Source organism: Bos indicus x Bos taurus, chromosome 22 (assembly GCF_003369695.1).
Source record: "Bos indicus x Bos taurus breed Angus x Brahman F1 hybrid chromosome 22, Bos_hybrid_MaternalHap_v2.0, whole genome shotgun sequence".
NCBI lineage: Eukaryota > Metazoa > Chordata > Mammalia > Artiodactyla > Bovidae > Bos > Bos indicus x Bos taurus.
The window spans coordinates 8,560,770-8,586,585 of record NC_040097.1 but is presented as its reverse complement, the minus strand read 5'-3'; the positions used below and the strand labels follow the sequence as shown (position 1 = coordinate 8,586,585).

Sequence of the window (25,816 nt, the reverse complement as noted above, 5' to 3'; positions counted from 1 at the left end):
CCCAGCCAGGGATAGAACCCATGACCCTGCATTGGACGTGCAGAGTCTTCTGACCACTGGACCACCAGGGAAGTCCTGTTGTGCGTCTTTTGCCTATATCCTTTACTTAATTTTTTTTCTGATTGGAAACGTACATGTTCTCTTTAGAAAAGTTGCTGAACACAGAAAGGCCATGCTTCTCACAATGGAATAACGATATGATTGACAAAATGATGCCAAGGACCATAGTATGGAAAGTTTCATTAATGGCAAAGAACCTGAAAATTTAAGATGTTTATGTTAAAAATGTAAGGCTTCTGGAATTTTCCTGGCAGTTCAGTGGTTAACACTCCATGCCACCCATGGAGGGTGCACGGGTTCGATCCCTGGTTGGGAATTAAGTCTGCATGACATGGCCTTAAAACAAACAAGTGAAAATGTTAGGGTCCTGATTTTGCTCAGCATGTAGTAAGCACACAGTACCCTGGGCCTCTGGCTGCATGTGTGCTAAGTAGCTTCACTGTGTCCGAAACTGTGCGACCCTATGGACTGTAGCCCATCAAGCTCCTCTGTCTGTGAGATTCTCCAAGCAAGAATACTGGAGTGGGTTGCTGTGCCCTCCTGCAGGGGATCTTCCCAGCAGGATCAAACCAGGGATCAAAATCAGGTCTCCCGCGTTATAGACGGACTCTTTACCATCTGAGCCACCAGAGAAGCCCAAAAAACTAGAGTGGGTAGCCGCCTGTCCCTTCTCCAAGCAAACTTCCCGACCCAGGAATTGAACCAGGGTCTCCTGTGTTGCAGGCAAATTCTTTACCTGCTGAGCTACCAGGGGAGCCCATTCTCTATGTATCTCTTACATCTCCTGCATTGGCAGGCAGGTTCTTTACCACTGGCGTCACCTGGGAAGTCCTGGCTAAATACAATTAAATGACTAGGGCCGATGGCATGGGCCAGCGATTGGAAAGGAAACTGTTTTTGTTTTTTCTCTCCATAGAGTATCTTCTAGCATGGACTCAAAGGTAACCCAGAACCTGGAACTGGACACTAGGTTTGGACAGAAGTTCAAGAGAAGCCTGTCTTTCTAGTCTGAGGAGTGAGAAAGGGACTTCTTAAGAGATTAGAGGGTAGGGATGCAGGAAGAAAAGCTTGTGTCTTGTTTATTTGTTTTTCTCCCCTCCATTTTCTCCTGCTCTTGTCCCCCATGAAATTTTGTGGTGGTGAAGGCAATAGTGACATTGGCGGCCAGCAGGGAGAGGAATCCTTCTATTTACAGGGATTGTGGTCTCAAGAGCATGAAGAAATTTGCTGATTTTGTTCTTGATCCTTACTACTTGACCCGGGAAGCAGTCACAGTTGTGGGAGGTGCTCAGCAGTAGAAAGAAATGAAATTCTTTCCTTTCTTGCCAGTAGACCCGCAAAAGGTCCTCTGGGAGCTGGAATGTCTTGGAAAGGTTGTAAAGAGGAATGTGAAAGTCGCTCAGTCATGTCCGACTCTTTGCGACCCGTTGGACTGGAGTGGGTAGCCTTTCCCTTTTCCAGGGGATCTTCCCAACCCAGGAATCGAACCCAGGTCTCCCTCATTGCAGGCAGATTCTTTACCAGCTGAGCCACAGGGGAAGCCCAAGAATAATGGAGTGGGTAACGTATCCCTTCTCCAGAGGATCTTCCGGACCCAGGAAGCGAACCGGGGTCTTCTGCATTGCAGGCGATTCTTTACCAGCTGAGCTGTCAGGGAAGCCCTGGAAAGAGGAAGGAGCTCAACAAAGTGAACCCGTAATACTGTGTATGAACTCCTGGGTTCTCCTAAATATTATCTGTGCATTTGATCCTAAACAGCACACCAGAGGCTAGACTGCTGCCCAAGTCATGTGCCGGAATCTGCACAGTATGCTTGAGACAAGTCAGAACGGTACCACAGGGGCTTTGAAATGATCTGATGTTGGAAGCACAGCCCAGGGAGAGTGGAAAGGAATTTGTGGATTGGACCTAATCAGGGAGATTGCTGCTAAAACAAAAATGTGCATTTGCTTCAGCAGCACATATATTGAAATTGGAACAATACAGAGAAGATTAGCATGGCCCCTGTGCAAGGATGACACGCAAGTTCCTGAAGTGTTTGCTATTTTTTTCCTTAAAAAACTAGGAATAGAACTACCATATGACCCGACAATCCCACTCCTGGGCATATACCCTGAGAAATCCATAATTGAAAGAGACGCATGAACCCCAGTGATTGCTGCAGCACTGTTTACAATAGCTAGAAGCACCTAGATGTCCACTGACAGATGAGTGAATAAAGAAGTTGTGGTACTTGTGTGCAATGGAATGTTACTCAGCCATAAAAAAGAACGCATTTGAGTCAGTCTTAATCAAGTGGATGCACCTGAAACCTGTTATACATAGTGAGATGGGTCAGAGAGAGGACAAATACCGTACATCAGTGCCTATGTATGGAGTCTAGGAAGATGGTACTGATGAACCTATTTGCAGGGCAGCAGTGGCTACACAGACATAGAGAACAGACTTTCGTGGGCCCAGTGGGGGAAGGAGAGGCTGGGACGAATTGCGAGAGCAGGATGGAAGCATATACATTGCAGTATGTAAAATAGTTAGCTAGTGGAAATTTGCTGTATGAGGTAGGGAGCTCAAATCAGGGACTCCGTGACAACCTGGAGGGGTGGGTTGGGGTGGGAGGTGGGAGGAGGTTCAAGAGGGAGGGGGCGTATGTATACCTCTGGCTGATTCATGTTGATAATGGCAGAAACCAACACAATATTGTAAAGCAAATATTGTCCAATTAAAAACTAAAAAGAAAAAAGCCCACCATTTTCTATTGGACTTGAACAAGATCCAGAATAACGTAGCATAGTATCCAAACATTCAAAGTTACTCACATATAAACAATCAGGAAAATCTTACCATCTCCTAAGGGGAAAAGACAGTCAACAGATGGCCATCATGACATAACAAAGATGTTGGAATCACAAAGAATTTAAACTGTAATTATTAGTTAAAACCTGGCTCTAATACTTGAGGGTGCACATTCTTTTTTTTTTTAAGTTTGTTTCTATTTGGCCGTGCTTTGTCTTTGTTGCTGCGTGGGCTTTTCTCTAGTTGTGGCAGGTGGAGGCTGCTCGCTGGTTGCGGTGCACAGGATTCTCGTCGCTGTGGCTTGCCTTGTCGAGAGCACAGGGTCTGTAGCGCACGGGTCGCAGTGTTGCGGCTCCCACGCTCCAGAGCACAGACTCCACAGTTGCGGCACGTGGGCTTCGTTGCTCCGCAGCTTTGGGGATCTTACTGGACCAGGGGTCGAACCTGTGTCTCCTGCATTGGCAGGCAGATTCTTTACCCCTGGGCTACCACGTTATTCCTCGAGGGTGAACATTTCTGAAACAAATGGAAAGATAGACACTTAAATTGGAAGTTCTATAAGTGAAACTATATTTAAAATTCATTGAGTGGACTTAGTGACAGAATAGAGATATATTAAGAAGTCAGTTAACCTGAAGGTAGAAGGGCAAAACGTATGTATTTGAACAACAGATTTTTAAAATAAACTGAAGAAAAATGAAGGGATCTTCAGGGGCCCATGGGAAAATAACAAAACGTTTATCTTTCATGTTATCAAAGTCTCAGAAGGAGTGGAGATGGAGTGCAGTAAAAGTGTGTGTGGACATTATAGGAAGAAAGAAAGATGTTTCTTATGCAGTTGACATGATATTCTACTTAGAAAATCCCAAGGAATATACAAAAAGACTGGAACTAATTATTGAGTTCAGCACAAATGCAGGATACAAGAGCAACATATTGAAATCAGTTATATTTCTTTGTACTAGCGATTAACACGGGGAAACTGAAATTGAAAACAGAACCAGTCAAAAAAAATTGGGTGTAAATCTAACAAAACATGTATAGCACTTGTATGCTAAAAACAGTAATGATTAAAGTAATACAGTAATGATTAAAGAGGGAGTTCCTGTGAGTGGTTAGGACTCTATGCTTCCGTTGCAGGGGACATGAGTTCAGTCTCTGGTCAGGGAACTAAGATCCCATAAGCTGCAGTGCTGCCAAGGGGAAAAAAAAATCAAAGATTAAATAAATAGAGATATTTCCTTCATAGGTTGGAAGACTAAACATAGCAGCAATATCATTTCTTCTCAAAATTGATAATGCAAGTTTATTGTAATTCCTATCAAAATTCTAGCAAGATTTTTTTTTAGACATAGACAAGATTACTCTAATATCTATATGGAAAGGCAAAGAAACTAGGAAAGGTAAAACAATTTTGAAGAAGAATAAAATGAGAGGAATCTCTTTACCCATTTCAAGACTTCAGAGCTACAGTCATCAAGACCGAGTGGTGTTGGGGGAGGGACGGACGCACAGATCAGTGGAACAGTTTAGAAAACTGGGGTCGCAGAGAGTCAAACACCACTGAGCCACTAATATACAACAATTAAAAATTTTAGGAGAAAACATCAGAGAATGATTTTAGAAGTAAAGCTTGGTGAATAATTCTTTTTAAAAAATTTATTTTTTATCTGTTGTAGCATTTTAATTTTGTTTTGGCTGTGCTGGGTCTTCATTGCTTTGGATGGACTTTCTCTAGTTGCAGCGAGCAGGGGCTACTCTTTGCATGAGCTTCTCATCGCTTCTCATTATGGTGGCTTCTCTGGTTGCAGAGCACAGACTCTCTAGAGTGAAGGCTTCAGTAGTTGGGGTGTGCAGGCTCTAGGGTGCGTGGGCTTCAATAGTTGTGGCATGTGGGCTCAGTAACTGCGGCTTGCAAGCTCCAGAGCGCTGTCTCAGTGGTTGTGGCCCACCGACTTAGTTGCTTCTCAGCATGTGGGATCTTTCCAGACCAGGGATCGAACCTGTGTCGCCTGCTTTGAAAGGTGGATTCCTATCCACTGCACCACCAAGGAAGTCTGGTGAAGAATTCTTATACATGGCACCTAAAGCATGATCCATAAAGGGGGAAAAAATAGGATAAATTAGACTTGATCAAAAATTAAAAGCTTTGGCTCTATCATAGAGTCTGTGAAAAGAATTTTAAGAAGACAGGTTACAGATTTGAAGACAATACTTGTGAACAATATATCTGGCAGGGACTTACATCTAGAATAACTAGAATATATTATATAAGGAGATCTCAGCAACTCCTAAATACCTAGTGGATCAAAGAAGAAAGTATGTGAGGAGTTAGAAAATACTTTTGAGACGAATGAAAACAAAACAAAAATTCACAAATACAGATGCTGTGGGATACAACTACAGTTGCGTTTAGAGGGAAATTTACAACTGTTAGTGCCTGTATTAAGAAAGAAAAAACAGATCAGTAACCTTAAGAAACTAGAGAAAGAAGAAAAAGAAGCTAGAAAAGATAAAAATAAACCCAAAACAAACAGAAGGAGGAAAATAATAAAGACTAGAGTGTAAACAAATGCAGAGAAACTAGGAAAATAGTGAAGTACATAAAAGCAAGAGTTTGTTTTATTAAAAGATCAACAGAGAATAAGAGGAAGCTCAAATAACTGGAATCATTACAGAAAGTGGGGACGGGACAGTACCACTAACCTTCAGTAATAAAAATGACTATAATACTATGAACGGCAAATATTATGCTAATAAATAAGATAGCCTAGGTGAAATGGACAAATTTCTGGAAACAAACTAACAAAATTTATTCAAGAAGAAATAGAAAATCTGAATAGACTTGACAGATAAAGAGATTGAGTTAATAGTTTAAAAACTTCCCACACAGAAGGAAAAAGCCCAAGATCAGATGGCTTCACTAGTAAATTCTGTCAAATCTTTAAAGAAGATTTAACTAGTATTGACTGGACAGACTTTTGTTAGTAAAGTAGTCTCTGTTTTTTAATATGCTGTCTAGGTTGGTCATAGCTTTTCTTCCAAGGAACAAGTGTCTTAATTTCATGGCTGCAGTCACCATCTGCAGTGATTTTGGAGCCCCCCAAAAGTAAAGTCTCTTCACTGTTTCCATTGTTTCCCCAGCTATTGACTATGAAGTGATGGCACTGGATGTCATGATATTAATTTTCTGAATGTTGAGTTTTAAGCCAGCTTTTTCACTCTTCTCTTTCACTTTCATCAAGAGGCTCTTTAGTTTCTCTAGGCCCTTCACTTTCTGCCATAAGTGTGGTGTCATCTGCCCATCTGTATCTGAGGTTATTGATATTTCTCCCAGAAATCTTGATTCCAGCTTGTGCTTCATCCAGCCTGGCATTTCGAATGATGTTGATGTATTCTGCATATAAGTTAAATAAGCAGGGTGACAGTATACAGCCTTGATGCACTCCTTTCCCAATTTGGAACCAGTCTGTTGTTCCATGTCCAGTTCTAACTGTCGCTTCTTGACCTGCATACAGATTTCTCAGGAGTCAGGTAAGGTGGTCTGGTATTCTCATCTCCTGAAGAATTTTCCACAGTTCATTGTGATCCACACAGTCAAAGGCTTTGGTGTAGTCAATAAAGCAGAAGTAGATGTTTTTCTGGAACTCTCTTGCTTTTTCCATGATCTAGTAGTGAATGTTGGCAATTTGATCTCTGGTTCCTCTGCCTTTTCTAAATCCAGCTGGAACATCTGGAAGTTCACAGATAATGTACTGTTAAGCCTGGCTTGGAAAATTTTGAGCATTACTTTATTAGCGTGTGAGATGAGTGCAATTGTGCGGTAGTTTGAACATTCTTTGGCATTGCCTTTCTTTGGGATTAGAATGAAAACGGACCTTTTCCAGTCCTGTGGCCACTGCTGAGTTTTCCAAATTTGCTGACATACTGAGTGCAGCACTTTCACAGCATCATCTTTTAGGATTTGAAATATGTCAACTGGAATTCCGTCACCTCCACTAGCTTTGTTCATAGTGATTCTTCCTAAGCCCCACTTGACTTCACATTCCAGGATGTCTGGCTCTAGGCGAGTAATCATACTACTGTGGTTATCTGGGTCATGAAGATCTTTTTTGTACAGTTCTGTGTATTCTTGCCACCTCTTCTTAATATCTTTTGTTTCTGTTAGGTCCACACCATTTCTGTCCTTTATTGTGCCCTTCTTCGCATGAAATGTTCCCTTGGTGTCTTTAATTTTCTTGACGAGATCTCTAGTTTTTCCCATTCTGTTATTTTCCTCTATTTCTTTGCATTGATCACTGAAGAAAGCTTTCTTATCTCTCCTTGCTATTCTTTGGAACTCTGCATTCAAATGGGTGTATCTTTCTTTTTCTCCTTTTCTTCTCACTAGCCATTAGGGAAATGCAAATGAAGATCAAATAAGATACTTATACACTCCTATTAATCCTGCTAAAATAAAGAATAGTAGCAATACCAAATGCTGGTAAGGATGCCAAGAAACGAAGTCGCGTCTGGTGGAAGTGTAAAACGGTGTGGGTACTCTGGAAAATACGTTGGCAGTCTTAGGTTGTATAATACGTTTTATGTTTCCTAGCAGTTTCACTTCTGGGTATTTATTCCAGAGAAAGGAGATAGTAAATATTTGTGGTAAGAATAAGCATGATGGGTCCAGTGTGGCTGAAATTTAGGGGAGATGGTAAGGCTTTTCAACAAATGATCTTGGAAAGCTTTGAGACAGAGCCTGCAGTCTATGTCATTTTTTGCATCGCTTGTCCTACTCTCTCCTTGGGGCTTTGACACATTTATTTTTCTTGGTTGAGTGTTTAACTTTTGTGAGTTGGCTGAAGAGAATTTTAAATGCTGAAAGTTTGGTGAATATAGGCACAAAATAGACCATCATCTCTTTTTTTAAAAAACAATGTTCTATGTTAATGTATGTTACGTGTATGGATTTTTCTAAAACTTGAGCATCTGTGATCTGGTTTGGGGCTGGTTCAGAATCACAGGTTCGGCAAGCTCGTGACACAGTGGCACCCGTCTGCCTCCCCAGCCTGCCCTCAGGGACTCCTCCTGTTCTTTGTGCCCTTTGTCCTCTGAGCCAGTGGGTCTGACTTGATCTGGGCTTGTCCTCTCTGTAGACTTCCTCCAGGGCTGTTCTTTGTTCTGGTTCCAGTAGTTTTTTTTCTTTATACATACAGCTCTATGCTGCTGCTAAGTCGCTTCAGTCGTGTCCAACTCTGTGCGACCCCAGAGATGGCAGCCCACCAGGCTCCCCCGTCCCTGGGATTCTCCAGGCAAGAACACTGGAGTGGGTTGCTATTTCCTTCTCCAATGCATGAAAGTGAAAAGTGAAAGTGAAGTCACTCAGTCATGTCCGACTCTTCTCAACCCCATGGACTGCAGCCCACCAGGCTCCTCCGTCCGTGGGATTCTCCAGGCAAGAGTCCTGGAGTGGGGTGCCACTGCCTTCTCCGACACAGCTCTGTAGTTTTGGTCTATAACAACAGAGCCCTTTGTTTTTGCTTGTAGCAGGGCCTCCCGTGAAGGCGTTGGACAAAATCATTTACATTTTTGTGTAATAGGTCCACTCAGGCCCCCAGGGCCTCCATCCCTTCTACGTATTGTGTCTATTTTTAAAAATTATTTCAAGTCACTATTTTTTATTTTTTTTAATTATGTTTTTAATTTTTTAAATTATTTTTATTGTGTTAAAGTATGTATAAACATAAGATTTGCCATGATAACTATTTTTAATTGTGCAATTCAGGGACATTAATTACATTCACAGTGTTGTGCAGCCATCACCATTATCTATTTCGAAAACTTTTCATCAAGCCAGAAAGAAGCTGTAATTAGTAACTTCCTATCCTGTCTGTCCCCAGGCTCCTAGTAACCTCTAATCTGTCTTCTGTCTCTATGAATTTTCCTAATCTAGATGTTTCTTATAAGTGGCATCATATAAAGTTTGTCTTGTTGTGTCTGCCTTATTTCATTTAGCATGTTTGCAGGATCTATCCATGTTGTAGTGTATATCAGAACCTCATTCCTTTCTGTGGCCAAATAACATTCCACTGTATGTGTACATATCACATAAAAACTGTTGTGTCTCTTTAAATTCGAGAAGCTGAGTTCAGAGTGTAGATTTTGAGCTGAAGAAATTTATAAGTGTGGGGCAATGTAGGAAAGAGAAAATTTCAGTTCAGGTTGGATAAATTGGGCTTTGGAATAGCTTTGTGTCAAAGTGAACATAGTGGAGGAAAGATAAGTTAATTCTCTTGCCAGGTCCAGGTAGGTGGGCTGTGTAAGGAACTAGAATTTGGACTTCTTTTTTTGTTTGTTTCATGATTTTGTTTTCCGGGTGCTATGAAAATGAACAATTCAGTTCAGTTCAGTCGCTCAGTCATGTCCGACTCTTTGTGACCCCATGAATCGCAGCACACCAGGCCTCCCTGTCCATCACCAACTCCCGGAGTTCACTCAGACTCACGTCTACCGAGTCGGTGATGCCATCCAGCCATCTCATCCTCTGTCGTCCCCTTCTCCTCCTGCCCCCAATCCCTCCCAGCATCAGAGTCTTTTCCAATGAGTCAACTCTTCGCATGAGGTGGCCAAAGTACTGGAGTTTCAGCTTCAGCATCATTCCTTCCAAAGAACACCCAGGGCTGATCGCCTTTAGGATGGACTGGTCGGATCTCCTTGCAGCCTGAGGGACTCTCAAGAGTCTTCTCCAACACCACAGTTGAAAAGCATCAATTCTTCGGCGCTCAGCTTTCTTCACAGTCCAACTCTCACATCCATACATGACCACCGGAAAAACCATAGCCTTGACTAGACGAACCTTTATTGGCAAAGTAATGTCTCTGCTTTTGAATGTGCTGTCTAGGTTGGTCATAACTTTACTTTGTAATAAAGATGAATGGGAACTGAAAATGACTAAGATCATGTCAGAAATGACTTGGACTTGGTGCAGAATGAAGGGAGATGTTTTTGTTTCCTCATATTAGTAATTTCATGTATAAGATAACAGAAGAGGCCTGAGAAGAAGATTAGGATTAGTAGGATCACAGTTTCCTGGTGGACTTGGTTTGGGGACCTTTAAGGGAAGAGACGTGGGGCTTGGCAGAGGACTGAGGTTGGAAAAGCTCCAGCTTGTTCCTGACAGTGTCTTTCCACAGACAGGCTTCTCATTAGTATTTGTTTCCCCCTTGGGGCAGGATGGAGGGTTAGGGGCGTGGGAGCAGAAAGGTCGCTTCCCCAGAGTCCTGGGTTATGCTGGTGGGGAGCGCAGCTGCAGGGTCCTTCTGCGGGCCCTGGCCTGGGACCTTCGTGAGCTCTGGGGCTGCAGGTGAGCCTGGGGAATGGCTGGGCTCTTGTCAGCAGCTCTGCTACTTGGGCAGAGCTGTCACTTGCTGGCTCCCCTGCCCGCTGCCTTTTGAGTTGACCCACAGAGGCTCAGTGTCATGTTTGCTTAGAAGGTTCTTGGACTGGAGGATTGCACGCATGCTTGTGGCTTGTGCCTCCAGGAAGGCTGATGGAGTGAATCCCTTCTTGTTAACTGGCTGTGGTGTGACTGCTCTTGCTTCTCTTTTCTGGTCTCACACTTCTGAGGCATCACCTCTTTGGCCTGGGTTTCATCAGTGAGCCAGATCACGCTGAGACACACGTCCAGCACAGACTGGAAAATAGCAACACGGAACAGGAGAAGTAGTTTTTTTTTTTTTAAGAAATATGGTTTTATTTGTTAATGTAGTGGCTGTGCTGGGTCTTTATTGCTGTGCGCTGGCTCTTTTCTAGTCGCAGCAGGTGGGGGCTGCTGTCTAGTCGTGCTGTGTGGTGTCTCCTTGCCGCGGCTTCTGGTGCTGTGGAGCACGGGCTGTCAGCGTGCGCGCCTTCCGCAGTTGCGGCTCATGGGCTTTAGTACAGTGCTCTCAGTGGTTGTGGCCTGCGGGCTTCGTTGCTCCACAGCGTGTGAAATCTTCCCAGACCAGGGATTGAACCTGTGTCCCCTGCATTGGCAGGCGGATTCTTAACCACTGGACCACTGGGGAATTCCAGAAGTAGATTTAAACGTGAATTTCATTGGAGAGCTCAGCAGGGAAAGGAATTCTAGATCTCTGGGGCTTTCTGTTAGAATTTTATATTCTGATTTTTTGGGGTGTAAGTTTCTCTGTTGGGAAGCAAGGCACAGATAAAACAGAGATTTAATTGGAAGGATATGGGATGGCCGGAAGGAAGACCTAATGAGTCTTCAGAAAGGACTGGAGCCAGAGCAGTGCAATGATCTGGGAGCTGGAACCTCTCAGGGAGGATTCAGTACCGCCATGTCCAGTTTTGCTTCTTTTTGTCAGAAGTCAAAGTCCAGAGAGACAGACATGACCAGCCTGATGGGGGTCAGGGAGAGGACCTTAACTGACAGTCCATACAGGGTGGATCTTGTGCAGAAAGCTAGTGTTCTGAGTCGCGCTGGGCGCTGTCCCTCAAAGAAGGAGACAGCTTGGGCAGCAGGAGCAGAAGGGGCCCTCTGCCCCACATGTTCCCAGAGCAACGGGGGACCAGAAGCAGAGACTTCCACCTTGCAGTGCAATTTGTTTTATGTCAGGGGCCTAGGCTTTTTGGTGTTTTTACGTTGAGGGCTGACCTCACTGAACGTTCTTTATCAGTGAATCACTGTTTGTGCAAGAAATGTGTTTTTTGAGGGGTCAGTCCTTGAAGGTTTTTCCCAAGGATTTCTCTTGGTCTGGCCTTTGCACAAAGAACAGGGGGGAGGGTTTCCAGAAAGTCCATTTGGCTGAGAGCAGCTGAAGGTGCTGTCGATTACACAGGCATGCTCTCCTGTGCCACATATGAGAACAATGCCCTCTCGAGGGAGTGGCCTTTTTAAGACAGTGCCTAATGTGGAAGATGGTTGAGAGTTTGTTACTAGAACTAGAGGGGCAGTTTTTTGGTTTCTTTGGTTAGACTTATTTGGACACTGCCCACAGTCACTAGGAGCTGACCAAGATTATGCACGTGTGTATATGCATGTGTGGGCTGGAGTTGATGTCTCCAGCTCTTGCCTGTACACATCCTGATTGGGTCTCCACATCCCCGCCACCTCCCCTGGGTGCCCTAGTGTTCACAGCCAGGTATTCTTTGCTAATTTGCTTTTCTCCCTTCTTGCCAGGTGTCTGCAAATGGTGTACATTGTCAGTTCCATCCAGCGTGTGCCAGGCTGATCCATGGTCACTTTCCGGGATGGCAGCAAGGTGACTTCAGCTGAGGATGACCCTGACTGAAAGGCTGCGTGAGAAGATATCCCAGGCCTTCTACAACCATGGGCTGTTCTGTGCGTCCTACCCCATCCCCATCATCCTCTTCACGGGGCTCTGCATCTTAGCCTGCTGGTATGTTTCCAAGTTGCCCTGTATATGGTGGGCCAGTCGACCTCCTAACCCGGACTGCTGTGTAGCCCTTGGACTGGGTCTTTTTACACAGTGGAACTTGAGGCTCATCCCGGCCCACCAGCGGGAAGCTCTAGTCCTGGGGTGGAAGCCACTGCACTAGAACAGTCCAGGCTCGCCCTAATTTAGTAAGTCACCAGATTTGTTCATATTATTGAGAATTTCTCAAAATAACGTTGAGATGTTTCTAAGAAACTGCAGGATGAATAAAAGTGTGATCTTTTAATTTTCCTTCTCAGCAGTGGTAGCTTCCTTTTGGTATCTGGTTAAGAGCAGGAGCCTTGGAGTGTTGCAAGAACAGTCCACTTCAACAATTCTTGGGATACCATCAGTGTTGCAGGCTAATCCCAGGATAGGGTTTTCTACATACGGGCCTGTCATTGCCTCTCGCGGGATCTTTTGTTGCATGGACTCTCTAGTGATGTGTGGGCCCAGTACTTGCAGTGTGCGGGCTCTCTGGTTGTTGGACTTAGTTGTCTTGCAGTATGTGGGGTCTTAGGTCCTGGACCAGGGATCATACCGGTGTCTTCTGCATTGCAAGGTGGATTCTTAACCACTGGATCACCAGGCACCTCCCTCTTCAGTCATTTTCTTGTGTTCCTGGGGAGCCTCCTTCTGACCTGGTTGGTCCCTGGGCCTGCCACACTCACCAGCACTGAGAGCTGTGCCGCCCTCTCTCCATGTCTGTTGTGCTGTCCCAGGGCCCCGGAGAACCCTAAAAGCTGTGGCTGATGAAGACACTGTAGAAGGAGAGGCTTGATGTAAGGTGATAACCAGGGGTCCCCTTTGGCTTGCAAACACTGACAAGAAAAGAGCCCACCTCGTTGTCCTTGTCTCTGGGAAGAATTCTGGTTTCCAGATTCATTGCACATCTAATGTTTATAGAAGTTTACATTGCTGTGCTAGAAGAAAGATGGTTTGGTTGTTAATGATCCCAAGTTCTTCCTTAATTAGGACAAGGAAAGATGAGCATATTCTTGAGAATTTCCTGCTGGGCGCTTCAGCAGGTATATAATTAAACGTCTCGTTGATCCTCAGAAAAACCTTGGGAAATGGTCCAGTTATATTTCCATTTAACCAAAGGGAGGATGGAGGTTTAAAGCTTGCCTAGTCTACACAACCAATGAGCAGGGAACCGAGTTCAGATCCAGGCCAGGGATCCTGGTGCCTGCACCTGTGGCACTGTGTCCCCCGCTCTTGTCACTCTGGTTCAGTGTATTTGTTTAAACTTTGTTAATTTGTGTTGTACATGATAAGATGCTTGTGGCTTTATCCTGCACATGATGAATTAGGAGTGTTCTGAGAACCCAGCTCTTGGTTTTGCTTGTATTCTTTCCTTTAAGTCAGTTTACACATCTCTGTCTTTGAGAATCATCCTTTTCTAGGTCTGGCTCATGTGCTTGGACAGTGATTCTTAAAGCTGCTCTAGCATCAGAATCACCAGGAGGGCCGGTTAAATGAAACTGCCGGGCTCTACCCCAGAGTTTCTCGTTCCTCAGGTCTGAGTGAAGCCAAGAATGTGCGTCTCTAAACAACTTCCCAGGCCAGGGGTCTACATGCTGAGAACACTAGACTGTGTGTCTGTCTTGAAAAGTTCTACCACATCTCAGCTAAAAGTACTTTTTATTCTGACTTCTGGAGCAGTGGTTTGTGGGGACACTCCTGGTCGTTATTGCTCCTGTCGCCTTCTGTAGGGGTGGGTGGTGCCCAGCTCCCCTGTCCTACATCCTCACTTGTGTGATAGCCTCTGTGCATGTGCCTCTGCACCTGGGAGGGCGCTAGGTAAATCTATAATGGATGAGCACCCTGAGTTCAGCTTGTCTTCTCAGTGGGCAGTTGAAGAGGTAGTTGTGACTCCCTTTCCACAAGGACAGCTCTAGTAACAGAAAGGAAAGGATGTTTCTTCTTGCCATTCACCTTTGGAGGATTGGATTTGGCCAGCCGGGTCCAGACAGCTTCCCAGACAGGGAGTGTGTGATGGGGGCAGCAGCTGTGAGTGTAGCTGGGTGCAACTGGGATTTATCTTTGAATGAATAATTTGATATCACACATGTGTTTCATAACAAATTGTCCTTGGATTTATGATAGGGGCCTCTGGTATGAAAACTTTCTGACCTTTGTGGCTAAGGTCTCAAGTATGGAAGATGCCGTGACTCAAGGTGAATTTGAATGGGGCTGGGGATGGGGGAAGAGGCAAATGTGATAGTATTTAGCAACCAGTGTAGCCCAGTTGCAGAAGAAAAGCAAAAAGCAAGGGAGAGAGGGAAAGGTATGCTCACCTGAATGCAGAGTTCCAGAGAATAGCAGAGAGAGACAAGAAGGCCTTTTTCAAAAGAAATAGAGGAAAACAACAGAATGGGAATAACTACTGATTGCTTCAAGAAAATTTGAGATATCAAAAGTACATTTCATGCAGTGATGGACATAGTAAAAGACAGAAGTGGTGAAGACCTAATAGAAGTAGAAGAGATCAAAAAGAGGTGGCAGGAATACACATAAGAACTGTACAGAAAAGATCTTATTGACCCGGATAACCACAATGGTGTGATCACTCACCTAGAGCCGGACATCCTGGAGTGTGAAGTCAAATGGGCCTTAAGAAGCACTGCTGCCAGTAAAGTTAGTGGAGATGATGAAATTCCAGTAGAGCTACTTAAAATCCTAAAAGATGATGCTCTTAAAGTGATCCACTCAGTATGTCAGCAAATTTGGAAAACCCAGCAGGGGCCACAGGGCTGGAGAAGGTCAGTCTTCATCCCAATTTCCCAAGAAGACAGTACTAAAGAATGTTCAAGTTCAGTTCCGTCGCTCAGTCATGTCTGACTCTTTGCGACCCCATGAACTGCAGCACGCCAGGCCTCCCTGTTTATCACCAACTCCCAGAGTCCACCCAAACCTATGTCCATTGAGTCGGTGATGCCATCCAACTATCTCATCCTCTGTCGTCCTCTTCTCCTCCTTCCCTCAATCTTTTCCAGCATCAGGGTCTTTTCCAATGAGTCAGCTCTTCGCATCAGGTGGCCAAAGTATTGGAGTTTCAGCTTCAAAATCAGTCCTTCCAATGAACACCTAGGACTGATCTCCTTTAGGATGGATTGGTTGGATCTCCTTGCAGTCCAAGGGACTCTCAAAAGTCGTCTCCAGCACCACGGTTCAAAAGCATCAATTCTTTGACACTCAGCTTTCTTTATGAACGCTCAAACTACTGGACGGTTGCAGTTATCGCCCATGCTAGTAATGTTATGTTCAAAATCCTTCAAGCTAGGCTTCAGCAGTACTTGAATCAGGAACTTCCAGATGTATAAGCTGGGTTTAGAAAAGGCAGAGGAACTAGAGATCAAATTGCCAACATTCATTGGATCATAGAGAAAGCAAGGGAATTCCAGAAAAACATCTACTTCTGTTTCATTGAGTATGCTAAAGCCTTTGACTGTGTGGATCATAACAAACTGTGGGAAACTCTTCAAGAGATGAGAATACCAGACCTGTCTCCTGAGAAACTTGTATGCAGGTCAAGAAGTAACAGTTACAACCTTATTTGGAACAACTGATGTTCAAAATTAAGAAAGGCGTACGTCAAGGCTGTACATTGTCACCCTGTTTATTTAACTCATATGCAGAGCACATCATTCGAAATGCTGGGCTGGCTGTTACAAGTGGAATCAAGATTGCTGAGAAAAATATCAACAACCTCAGGTATGCAGATGATACCACTCTAATGGCAGAAGGCAAAAGGAACTAAAGAGCCTCTTGATGAGGGTGAAACAGGAGAGTGAAAAAGCTGGCTAAAAGTCAGCATTCAAAAAATGAAGATCGTGACATTTGCTGCTATGACTGCATGGCAAATAGAAGGGGAAAAGGTGGAAGCAGTGACACATTTCCTCCTCTTGGGTTCTGAAATCACTGTGGATGGTGACTGCAACCTTGAAATTAGAAGACAGTTGCTTCTTGGAATGAAAGTTATGACCAAGACTGTGTTAAAAAGCAGAGACATCACTTTGCCGACAAAGTTCCATATAATCAATGCTGTGGTCTTTGCAGCGGTCAGGTATGGATGTGCGAGTTGGACCATAAAAGAAGGCAGAGTGCCGAAGAATTGATGCTTTTGAACTGTGGTGCTGGAGAAGAGTCTTGAGAATGCATTGGACAGCAAGGAGATCATACCAGTCAATCCTAAAGGAAATCAATTCTGAATACTCATTGGAAGGACTGACACTGAAGCTGAAGCTCCAGTTCTTTGGCCACCTGATGTGAAGAGCCAATTCATTGGAAAAGACCCTGATGCTGGGAAAGATTGAAGGTAGAAGGAGAAGAGGGTGACAGAAGATGAGATGGTTGGATGGCATCACTGATTCGATGGACTTGAACTTGGGCAAACTCCTGGAGCTGGTGAGGGACAGGGAAGCCTGGCATGCTGTAGTCCATGGGGTCACAGAGTCGGCCTCAGCTTGGTGACTGAACAGCAGCAGCAGCCCAGTTGCAGTCAAGCTGGGCGGACGCCTGTCTTAGATCCCACAGGTGTGTCTGGCGGAACATCAGTCCTGGGAACGGGTGGGGGCCCTCAGGGTGGACTGGGCTGGTGAGAGGGAGTGGAGACTCATGTTCACTGAGCACTGGCTTCGTGCGCAAGCACTTCCACACATGCTGTTTCATTTGCTCACCTGACATCCTTGGAGGAGGTGGTTATTAGCTCCTCTGCTGATGATAAAGCTTGTACGGCGAGATAGTAAGTGGTGTGCTGCAACTGGCAGGTCTGTGTGGTGGATCCACATCTGTGGTTTCTCCACTTCACTGGGGTGATGTGAACTTTATGAAGAACACTTTGGTGCTGTTAACTTTCACTGCAGGGGTCTGCTCCTTGACCAAGAAGCTGGAGAAAGAGAGTCTCAGTTGCAGTGTGCCAGGATCTGCCTAGACAGAGGACAGAGAGGCTTTTTGAGGTAGTGGCCCTACATAATAGACATTGAGGAGAGTGTATGCAGTTGAGTTTTATAGCTACCTCAATGAAGATGGCTGTAGTATATACCAAGAGCTGTGCCAGACGGTAATGCCGAACACAGACCCTCCCATAGTCTCAGCCTGAGAGAAACAATTGCAGTGCCACTGGATTTTTTTTTTTCTTTTAAGTTTGTGTGTTTATTATTATTTAAAAAATAATTTTTGTATATTTCTGTTGGCTGCACTGGGTCCTCTTGCTGCACGGGCTTTTCTCTAGTCGCTGTGCGCGGGGCTACTCTGCAGTTGTGGTGTGGGCGTCTCATTGTATGGGCCTCTCTCGTCACAGAGCACGGGCTCTAGGCGCGTAACTTCAGTAGTGCTGGTGCACAGGTTTAGTTGCCCCTTGGCATGTGGCGTCTTCCTGAACCAGAGATCAAACCCACGTGTCACGCGTTGGCAGGTGGATTTTAATCCGCTGAGCCACCAGGGAAGCCCCTGCAGGGTGGATCCTTAACCACTGGACTAACAGGGAAGTTCCTGTAATTTTTGTTTTTAATTGAAGGATAGTTGATTTATTATGTTGTGTCAGTTTCTACTCTACAGCAAAGTGATTCAGTTATCCATGTATACATACTGTTTTTCATATTCTTTCCATTATGGTTTGTTACAGGAGATTGAATATTTTTCGCTTTGCTGTAGAGTAGGACCTTGTTTTATCTATTTTTTAATATGGTAGTTTGTATTTGCTAATCCTAAACTCCTTATGTATCCTTCCCCTTTCCCCATTGGTAACTGGTTTTAAATTTCTATGTCTGTGGGTCTGTTTCTGTTTGTAAATAAGTTCATTTGTGTCATATTTTAGCTTCCGCATATAACTGATACCATATAGTACTTGTCTTTCTCCTGCTGACTTCACTTCGTATGATCATCTTTGGGTCCATCCATGTTGCTGCAAATGGCGTTATTTCATTCCTTTTTATAACTAATATTCCTTTTTTTTTTTTTTTAATGTGCTACATCTTCTGTATCCACTCATCTGTCCATGGGCATTTAGGTGGTTTCCATGTCTGGGCTCTTGTAAGGAGTGCTTCTGTGAACCTAAGAGTGCCTGTTACCTTTTTGAATTAGCGTTTGCTCCAACTATATTCCCAGGACTGGGATTGCTGGATCGTATGGTAGCTACAGTGGAAGTGAGAAATAGATTTAAGGGCCTAGATCTGATAGACAGAGTGCGTGATGAACTATGGAATGAGGTTCGTGACATTGTACAGGAGACAGGGATCAAGACCATCCCCATGGAAAAGAAATGCAAAAAAGCAAAATGTCTGTCTGGGGAGGCCTTACAAATAAGGCCTGTGAAAAGAAGAGAAGAGAAAAGCAAAGGAGAAAAGGAAAGATATAAGCATCTGAATGCAGAGTTCCAAAGAATAGCAAGAAGAGATAAGAAAGCCTTCCTCAGCGATCAATGCAAAGAAATAGAGGAAAACAACAGAATGGGAAAGACTACAGATCTCTTCAAGAAAATTAGAGGTACCAAGGGAACATTTCATGCAAAGATGGGCTCAATAAAGGACAGAAATGGTATGGACCTAACAGAAGCAGAAGATATTAAGAAGAGGTGGCAAGAATACACAGAAGAACTGTACAAAAAAGATCTTCACAACCCAGATAATCACGATGGTGTGATCACTCATCTAGAGCCAGACATCCTGGAATGTGAAGTCAAGTGGGCCTTAGAAAGGATCACTACGAACAAAACTAGTGGAAGTGATGGAATTCCAGTTGAGCTCTTTCAAATCCTGAAAGATGATGCTATGAAAGTGCTGCACTCAATATGCCAGCAAATTTGGAAAACTCAGCAGTGGCCACAGGACTGGAAAAGGTCAGTGTTCATTCCAATCCCAAAGAAAGGCAATGCCAAAGAATGCTCAAACTACCGCACAATTGCACTCATCTCACATGCTAGTAAAGTAATACTCAAAATTTTCCAAGCCAGGCTTAACAGTACATTATTGGTGAACTTCCAGATGTTCCAGCTGGTTTTAGAAAAGGCAGAGGAACCAGAGATCAAATTGCCAACATCCACTGGATCATGGAAAAAGCATGAGAGTTCCAGAAAAACATCTATTTCTGCTTTATTGACTATGCCAAAGCCTTTGACTGTGTGGATCACAATAAACTGTGGAAAATTCTGAAAGAGATGGGAATACCAGACCACCTGACCTGCCTCTTGACCTGTAAGCAGGTCAGGAAGCAACAGTTAGAACTGGACATGGAACAACAGACTGGTTCCAAATAGGAAAAGGAGTATGTCAAGGCTGTATATTGTCACCCTGCTTATTTAACTTATATGCAGAGTACATCATGAGAAACACTGGACTGGAAGAAGCACAAGCTAGAATCAAGATTGCTGGGAGAAATATCAATAACCTCAGATATACAGATGACACCACCCTTATGGCAGAAAGTGAAGAGGAACTCAAAAGCCTCTTGATGAAAGTGAAAAGTGGAGAGTGAAAAAGTTGGCTTAAAGCTCAACATTCAGAAAACGAAGATCATGGCATCCGGTCCCATCACTTCATGGGAAATGGATGGGGAGACAGTGGAAACAGTGAGAGACTTTATTTTTGGGGGCTCCAAAATCACTGCAGATGGTGACTGCAGCCATGAAATTAAAAGACGCTTACTCCTTGGAAGAAAAGTTATGACCAACCTAGATAGCATATTCAAAAGCAGAGACATTACTTTGCCAACAAAGGTCCGTCTAGTCAAGGCTATGGTTTTTCCAGTGGTCATGTATGGATGTGAGAGTTGGACTGTGAAGAAGGCTGAGCGCCGAAGAATTGATGCTTTTGAACTGTTGGTGTTGGAGAAGACTCTTGAGAGTCCCTCAGGCTGCAAGGAGATCCAACCAGTCCATCCTAAAGGCGATCAGCCCTGGGTGTTCTTTGGAAGGAATGATGCTGAAGCTGAAACTACAGTACTTTGGCCACCTCATGTGAAGAGTTGACTCATTGGAAAAGACTCTGATGCTGGGAGGGATTGGGGGCAAGAGGAGAAGGGGACGACAGAGGATGAGATGGCTGGATGGCATCACTGACTCGATGGACATGAGTCTGAGTGAACCCCGGGAGTTGGTGATGGACAGGGAGGCCTGGTGTGCTGCGATTCATGGGGTCGCAAAGAGACACGACTGAGCGACTGAACTGAGCTGAATAATTAGTGCTGTCGAGCATCTTTTCGTGTGCTTATTGGCCATCTGTATGTCTTCTTTGGAGAAGTGAATAGAATGCTTTTAGTGGTTTCATTAGATGCCCAGGCTCCATTCAATTGCTTACCTGTATTGTACATGGAACGAGAGACTTATTCAGCTTGATGAAGGGACTGCTGCTTTTGTTCCCTCTGTCTGGCTCTAGCAGCTTCCTGAGCTGTGTGCCTGTTCATCACAGGGTCACCCTGGGAGCCATGAATGCTCTTTCCTTTGGGAAAATCTGATGAAACTTGTAGCAAGTAGGCACTGTGGCGACAGGTGTCTGTTTACATTTCCTAGAGCTAGTTAGGCCACCAGGATGCCCAGTAGCGGCCCAGCAAGGCAGAGGGTGCTGTTGCTTGGGCCTGCTGTGGGAAGTGGTGGGTGCACCGTGGCATGAAGGAACAGTGTCTGGGTGCCAGGCCAGCTGGGTTGCCGTCCCTGTGGGCCAGAGGTTTATGTGGGGGTCAGTGTGTCACTTGTGATTCCATAACGTGCTGCTCGTGGTTACAGAGGGTGAATTTTACCTTAGAGAGCAAGTTGGAATCACCATGAGACCATTCCAAACCCCCTGAGGGAGGTGAATCCTGCAGAGTGTGTGGGTATCCGAGTGCAGACATGGCCCTTTCCTCCTCCCTTTTCTCTGGAGCAAAGCAGCCCCTTCAGGCTGAGACTGGATGTCTCGGTTGTGGTGGCCTCTGCTCTCAACCTCTCTCTCCCGGTTTTCCCATGATTGTTGTGGACCCTTTGCAGGTGGGCACTCAGGGGCTTATAGAGCAGGCTCCTTCTTTCTGTACCCTGTGACCACTCTGAACATGATTAGATTCTTTTCATGAATGAGAAAGAAATCTGAGTAACAGAAGCCAGGTCTGCACCTGTGCTTTGAGACCTGGGCTGGTAGGCTGGGAAGGACGTCTGAGCACCGTGGACCTGTGTCCCCAAACCCAGATGCAGGAGCCCAGGGCCCAGCTACAGCAGCCGCTCCTGGGTCCTGTTCAGCACTCCGAAGCCAGAGGCTCCCTCCAAGCAGAAGTTACCTCTGGCCCTGCACACAAACTCCGGAAAAGCTCTGAAGGGCTTGGAGGAGATCAAAGGCGCCCTTATCAACCCAGACTTCCTCAAACAGAAGAGAGATCAAGAGATCTCAGAAGTTTCCCTTTGTAGACTTTCACCGCCCCACCCTAGTTCTGTGCTGCTCTCCCCTGAGAAGGGGAGAGAGGAAGCACGTCTGACTGCTGGTGCCTCCGGAGGGGAGTCCTGTGCCACGCCCCCGCGTGCCATCTTTCTGGGTGCTCTTCCTGTGTGTCTTCAGTGTCGCCTGAGCTCCCATCGTAACACCATCGTTACCCAGTGCAGCATGAAGGTGCAGGGCTGCCTCCTCAAAAAGCAGGGGAAAGTACCACTAAAGGTGCTGCACTACGCTCAGATGCGCGTGGGTGAAAGGCTTGCTCCTGCCCAGTTGCTCCTGCCATCCAGTGTGCTGTGGTGCAGCCAGCCTGGGATAAGCCACGGCCGACGCCTCACCCAGCTCCAGGACCCAGCAAGGTGTGCGCTGCTGAACACCTACTGGTTTTGGTCGGGCGCCTGTAGGCAGCAGCAGCAGCACATGGATACCTGGACTGGGAGGGGATGGCCAGATCCTGGGACACAGGTGAGCAGGGGCGCTGGTGGTCACGCACCTGTCCGAGGGTGGAGGGACCACCTGTGAACCTGTACTCCACATCATGTGCCGTTGTGATGGATTTGGTTTATGAAGCACAAATCAAAAGATAGATTTGTTAAGAATTTCTGCATATCTACTGCAGAGCATTAAACCCCAAGCTCCAGGCCCTTCTGAACGTGGGGCCTTACGCAGCCACATAGGTGCACACCATGAAGCTAGTCCTTGGTACAGCGTCTGGTAGGTTAAAAATCAGCCTGCACATCTTGAACATCTTCCGTGTGGCTGGTATGAGGATGCGAAAGTTAGAGGGACATGTTCCCACCTCATATATCTTACATTAATTAAGCAGGTGAATTGAGGAGCAGTGTCTGCAGGTTGTCGTGGGAGTGTAGAAGAGAGGTGCCTAACTGCTTGGGTTGGAAAGATGAGGTGGCCTTGAAGGATACACGGGAGTTTGGTCAGCATTTAGTGGGTAGAGGGCATGTTTTAGTTTGGTCTCCCTGAGACAAGGATTTGAGTGCAGCTTATGCTTATGTAACTTATATGCAGAGTACATCATGAGAAACGCTGGACTGGAAGAAACACAAGCTGGAATCAAGATTGCTGGGAGAAATATCAATAACCTCAGATATGCAGATGACACCACCCTTATGGCAGAAAGTGAAGAGGAACTCAAAAGCCTCTTGATGAAAGTGAAAGTGGAGAGTGAAAAAGTTCGCTTGAAGCTCAACATTCAGAAAACGAAGATCATGGCATCCGGTCCCATCACTTCATGGGAAATGGATGGGGAGACAGTGGAAACAGTGAGAGACTTTATTTTTGGGGGCTCCAAAATCACTGCGGATGGTGACTGCAGCCATGAAATTAAAAGATGCTTACTCCTTGGAAGAAAAGTTATGACCAACCTAGATAGCATATTCAAAAGCAGAGACATTACTTTGCCAACAAAGGTCTGTCTAGTCAAGGCTATGGTTTTTCCAGTGGTCATGTATGGATGTGAGAGTTGGACTATGAAGAAGGCTGAGCGCCGAAGAATTGATGCTTTTGAACTGTGGTGTTGGAGAAGACTCTTGAGAGTCCCTTGGACTGCAAGGAGATCCAACCAGTCCATTCTGAAGGAGATCAGCCCTGGGATTTCTTTGGAAGGAATGATGCTAAAGCTGAAGCTCCAGTACTTTGGCCACCTTGTGCGAAGGGTTGACTCATTGGAAAGGACTCTGATGCTGGGAGGGATTGAGGGCAAGAGGAGAAGGGGACGACAGAGGATGAGATGGCTGGATGGCATCACTGACTCGATGGATGTGAGTCTGAGTGAACTCCGGGAGTTGGTGACGGACAGGGAGGCCTGACATGCTGCGATTCATGGGGTCGCAAAGAGTCGGACACGACTGAGCGACTGAACTGAACTGAACTGAGCTTATGTGTCACACACGACTGAGCGACTTCTCTTTCACTTTTCACTTTCATGCGTTGGAGAAGGAAATGGCAACCCACTTCAGTGTTCTTGCCTGGAGAATCCCAGGGACCTGGGAGCCTGGTGGGCCCCCGTCTATGGGGTCGCACAGAGTCGGACACGACTGAAGTGACTTAGCAGCAGCAGCAGCAGCAGCTTATGTGCAAGATGGAATGAACAGTGGTCAGCGGGTGGGAGAAGGAGCTGGAAGGGGAGGTACATTATCCAGCAAGTTTACACCACGGGCCACCCCAGAGTCACATTCGGAGACACTGAGGAACAGTGCAGGTCTTCCGCCTCAGAGCTCCCCCTCGGATCAGGGGAGCTGCACCCTCTGCCAGGTCAGCAGACTCATTCCCTGCAGGGCCGCATAGGAAGGCCATGTGGAGCCTCTGTCACAAATTTTTCTTTGGTTGTTTTGTTTCATATGTTGTTGTTCAGTCGCTCAGTTGTGTCTGACTCTTTACGACCCCATAGACTGCAGCACGCCAGGCTGCCCTGCCTTTCACCATCTCCTGGAGTTTCCTCAAACTCATGTCCACTAAGTCAGTGATGCCATCCAACTATCTTATCTTCTGTTGTCCCCTTCTCTCCTCCTCCCATCACTCTTTCCCAGCATCAGGGTCTTTCCCAGTGAGTCAGCTCTTCGCGTCAGGTGACCAAAATATCGAAGCTTCAGCATCAGTCGTTCCAGTGAATATTCAGGGTTGATTTCCTTTAGAATTGACTAGTTTGATCTCTGTGCAGTCCAAGGGACTCTCAAGAGTCTTCTCCAAAACCACAGTTAAAAAGCATCAGTTCTGCGCTCAGCCTTCTTTGTGATCCAGCTCTTACATCCACCATGACTATTAGAAAAACTATACCTTTGACTATACAGACCTTTGTCAGCAAACTGATGTCTCTGCTTTCTAGTAGGCTATCTAGGTTTGTCATAGCTTTTCTTCCAAGGAGCAAGGGTCTTTTAATTACATGGCTGCCGTCACCATCTGCAGTGATTTTGGAGCCTAAAAAAATAAAGTCTCTCACTGTTTCCATTTTTCCCCATCTGTTTGCCATGAAGTGATGGGACCAGATGCCATGATCTTAGTGTTTTGAATGTTGAGTTTTAAGCCAGCCTTTTCACTCTCCTCTTTCACCTTCATCAAGAGCCTCTTTAGTTCCTCTTTACTTTCAGCCATTAGGGTGGTATCATCTGCATATCTGAGGTTATTGATATTTCTCTTGGCAGTCTTGATTCCAGCTTGTGCTTCATCCAGCCTGGCATTTCGCATGATGTACTCTGCATATAAGTTCAATAAATATGGTGACAATATACAGCCTTGACAATATACTCCTTTCCCAATTTAGAACCAGTCTGTTGTTCCATGTCCAGTTCTAACTGTTGCTTCTTGACCTGCATACAGATTTCTCAGGAGGCAGGTAAGGTGGTCTGCTATTCCCATCTCTTTCAGAATTTTCCACAGTTTATTGTGATTCACACAGTCAAAGGCTTTTGCATAGTCAATAAAGCAGAAGTAGATGTTTTTCTGGAATTCTCTTGCTTTTCCTAGATCCAGTGGATCTTAGCAATTTGATCTCTGGCTCCTCTGCCTTTTCTAAATCCAGCTTGAACATCTGCAAGTTCTCAGTTCACATACTTTTGAAGCCTAGCTTGAGGGATTTTGAACTTTACCTTGCTAGCATGTGAAATGAGCGCAGTTGTCCAGTAGTTTGAACATTCTGTGGCATTGCCCTTCTTTGGGATTGCAATGAAAACGGACCTTTTCCAGTCCTATGGCCACTGCTGAGTATTCCAGATTTGCTGGCATATTGAGTGCAGCCCTTTAACAGCATCATCTTTTAGGATTTGAAATAACTCTGCTGAAATTCCATCACTTCCACTAGCCTTGTTTATAGTAATGCCTTCTAAGGCCCACATGACTTCACACTCCATGATTGTCTGGCTCTATGTGAGTGATCACACACCTATGGTTATCTGGGTCATTAAGACCTTTTTTGTACAGTTTTGTGTATTCTTGCCATCTCTTAATATCTTCTGCTTCTGGTAGGTCCCTGCTGTTTCTGTCATTTATTGTGTCCATCTTTGCATGAAATGTTCCTCGTTAACTCTGATTTTCTTGAAGAGATCTCTAGTCTTTCCCATTCTGTTGTTTTCTCTTCCTCTTTGCATTGTTCATTTAAAAAGGCTTTCTTATCTCTCCTTGCTATTCTCTGAAACT

General features: G+C 45.2%; 1 protein-coding gene and 1 non-coding gene across 7 annotated transcripts in view; both read left to right on the top strand.

The window, feature by feature from the left end:
* The window catches only part of SCAP (SREBF chaperone), a 99,149-nt gene that overhangs the window by 36,709 nt on the left and 36,624 nt on the right, over nt 1-25,816 (top strand). For 4 of the 6 annotated variants that reach the window (XM_027522659.1, XM_027522657.1, XM_027522661.1 and 1 more), the window contains one exon: nt 12,017-12,236. In XM_027522659.1, coding sequence (XP_027378460.1) covers nt 12,115-12,236 — 122 coding nt within the window. In that variant the 5' untranslated portion in view covers nt 12,017-12,114. Of the gene's footprint in view, nt 1-11,694; nt 11,863-12,016; nt 12,237-12,328; nt 12,422-25,816 lie in introns of those variants that run through there. The other 2 variants (XM_027522658.1, XM_027522662.1) reach the window with 2 other exon arrangements.
* Nucleotides 2,007-2,109, top strand: LOC113881076. Its single transcript, XR_003507930.1, has one exon. It is a non-coding gene; the product is annotated as a U6 spliceosomal RNA (small nuclear RNA).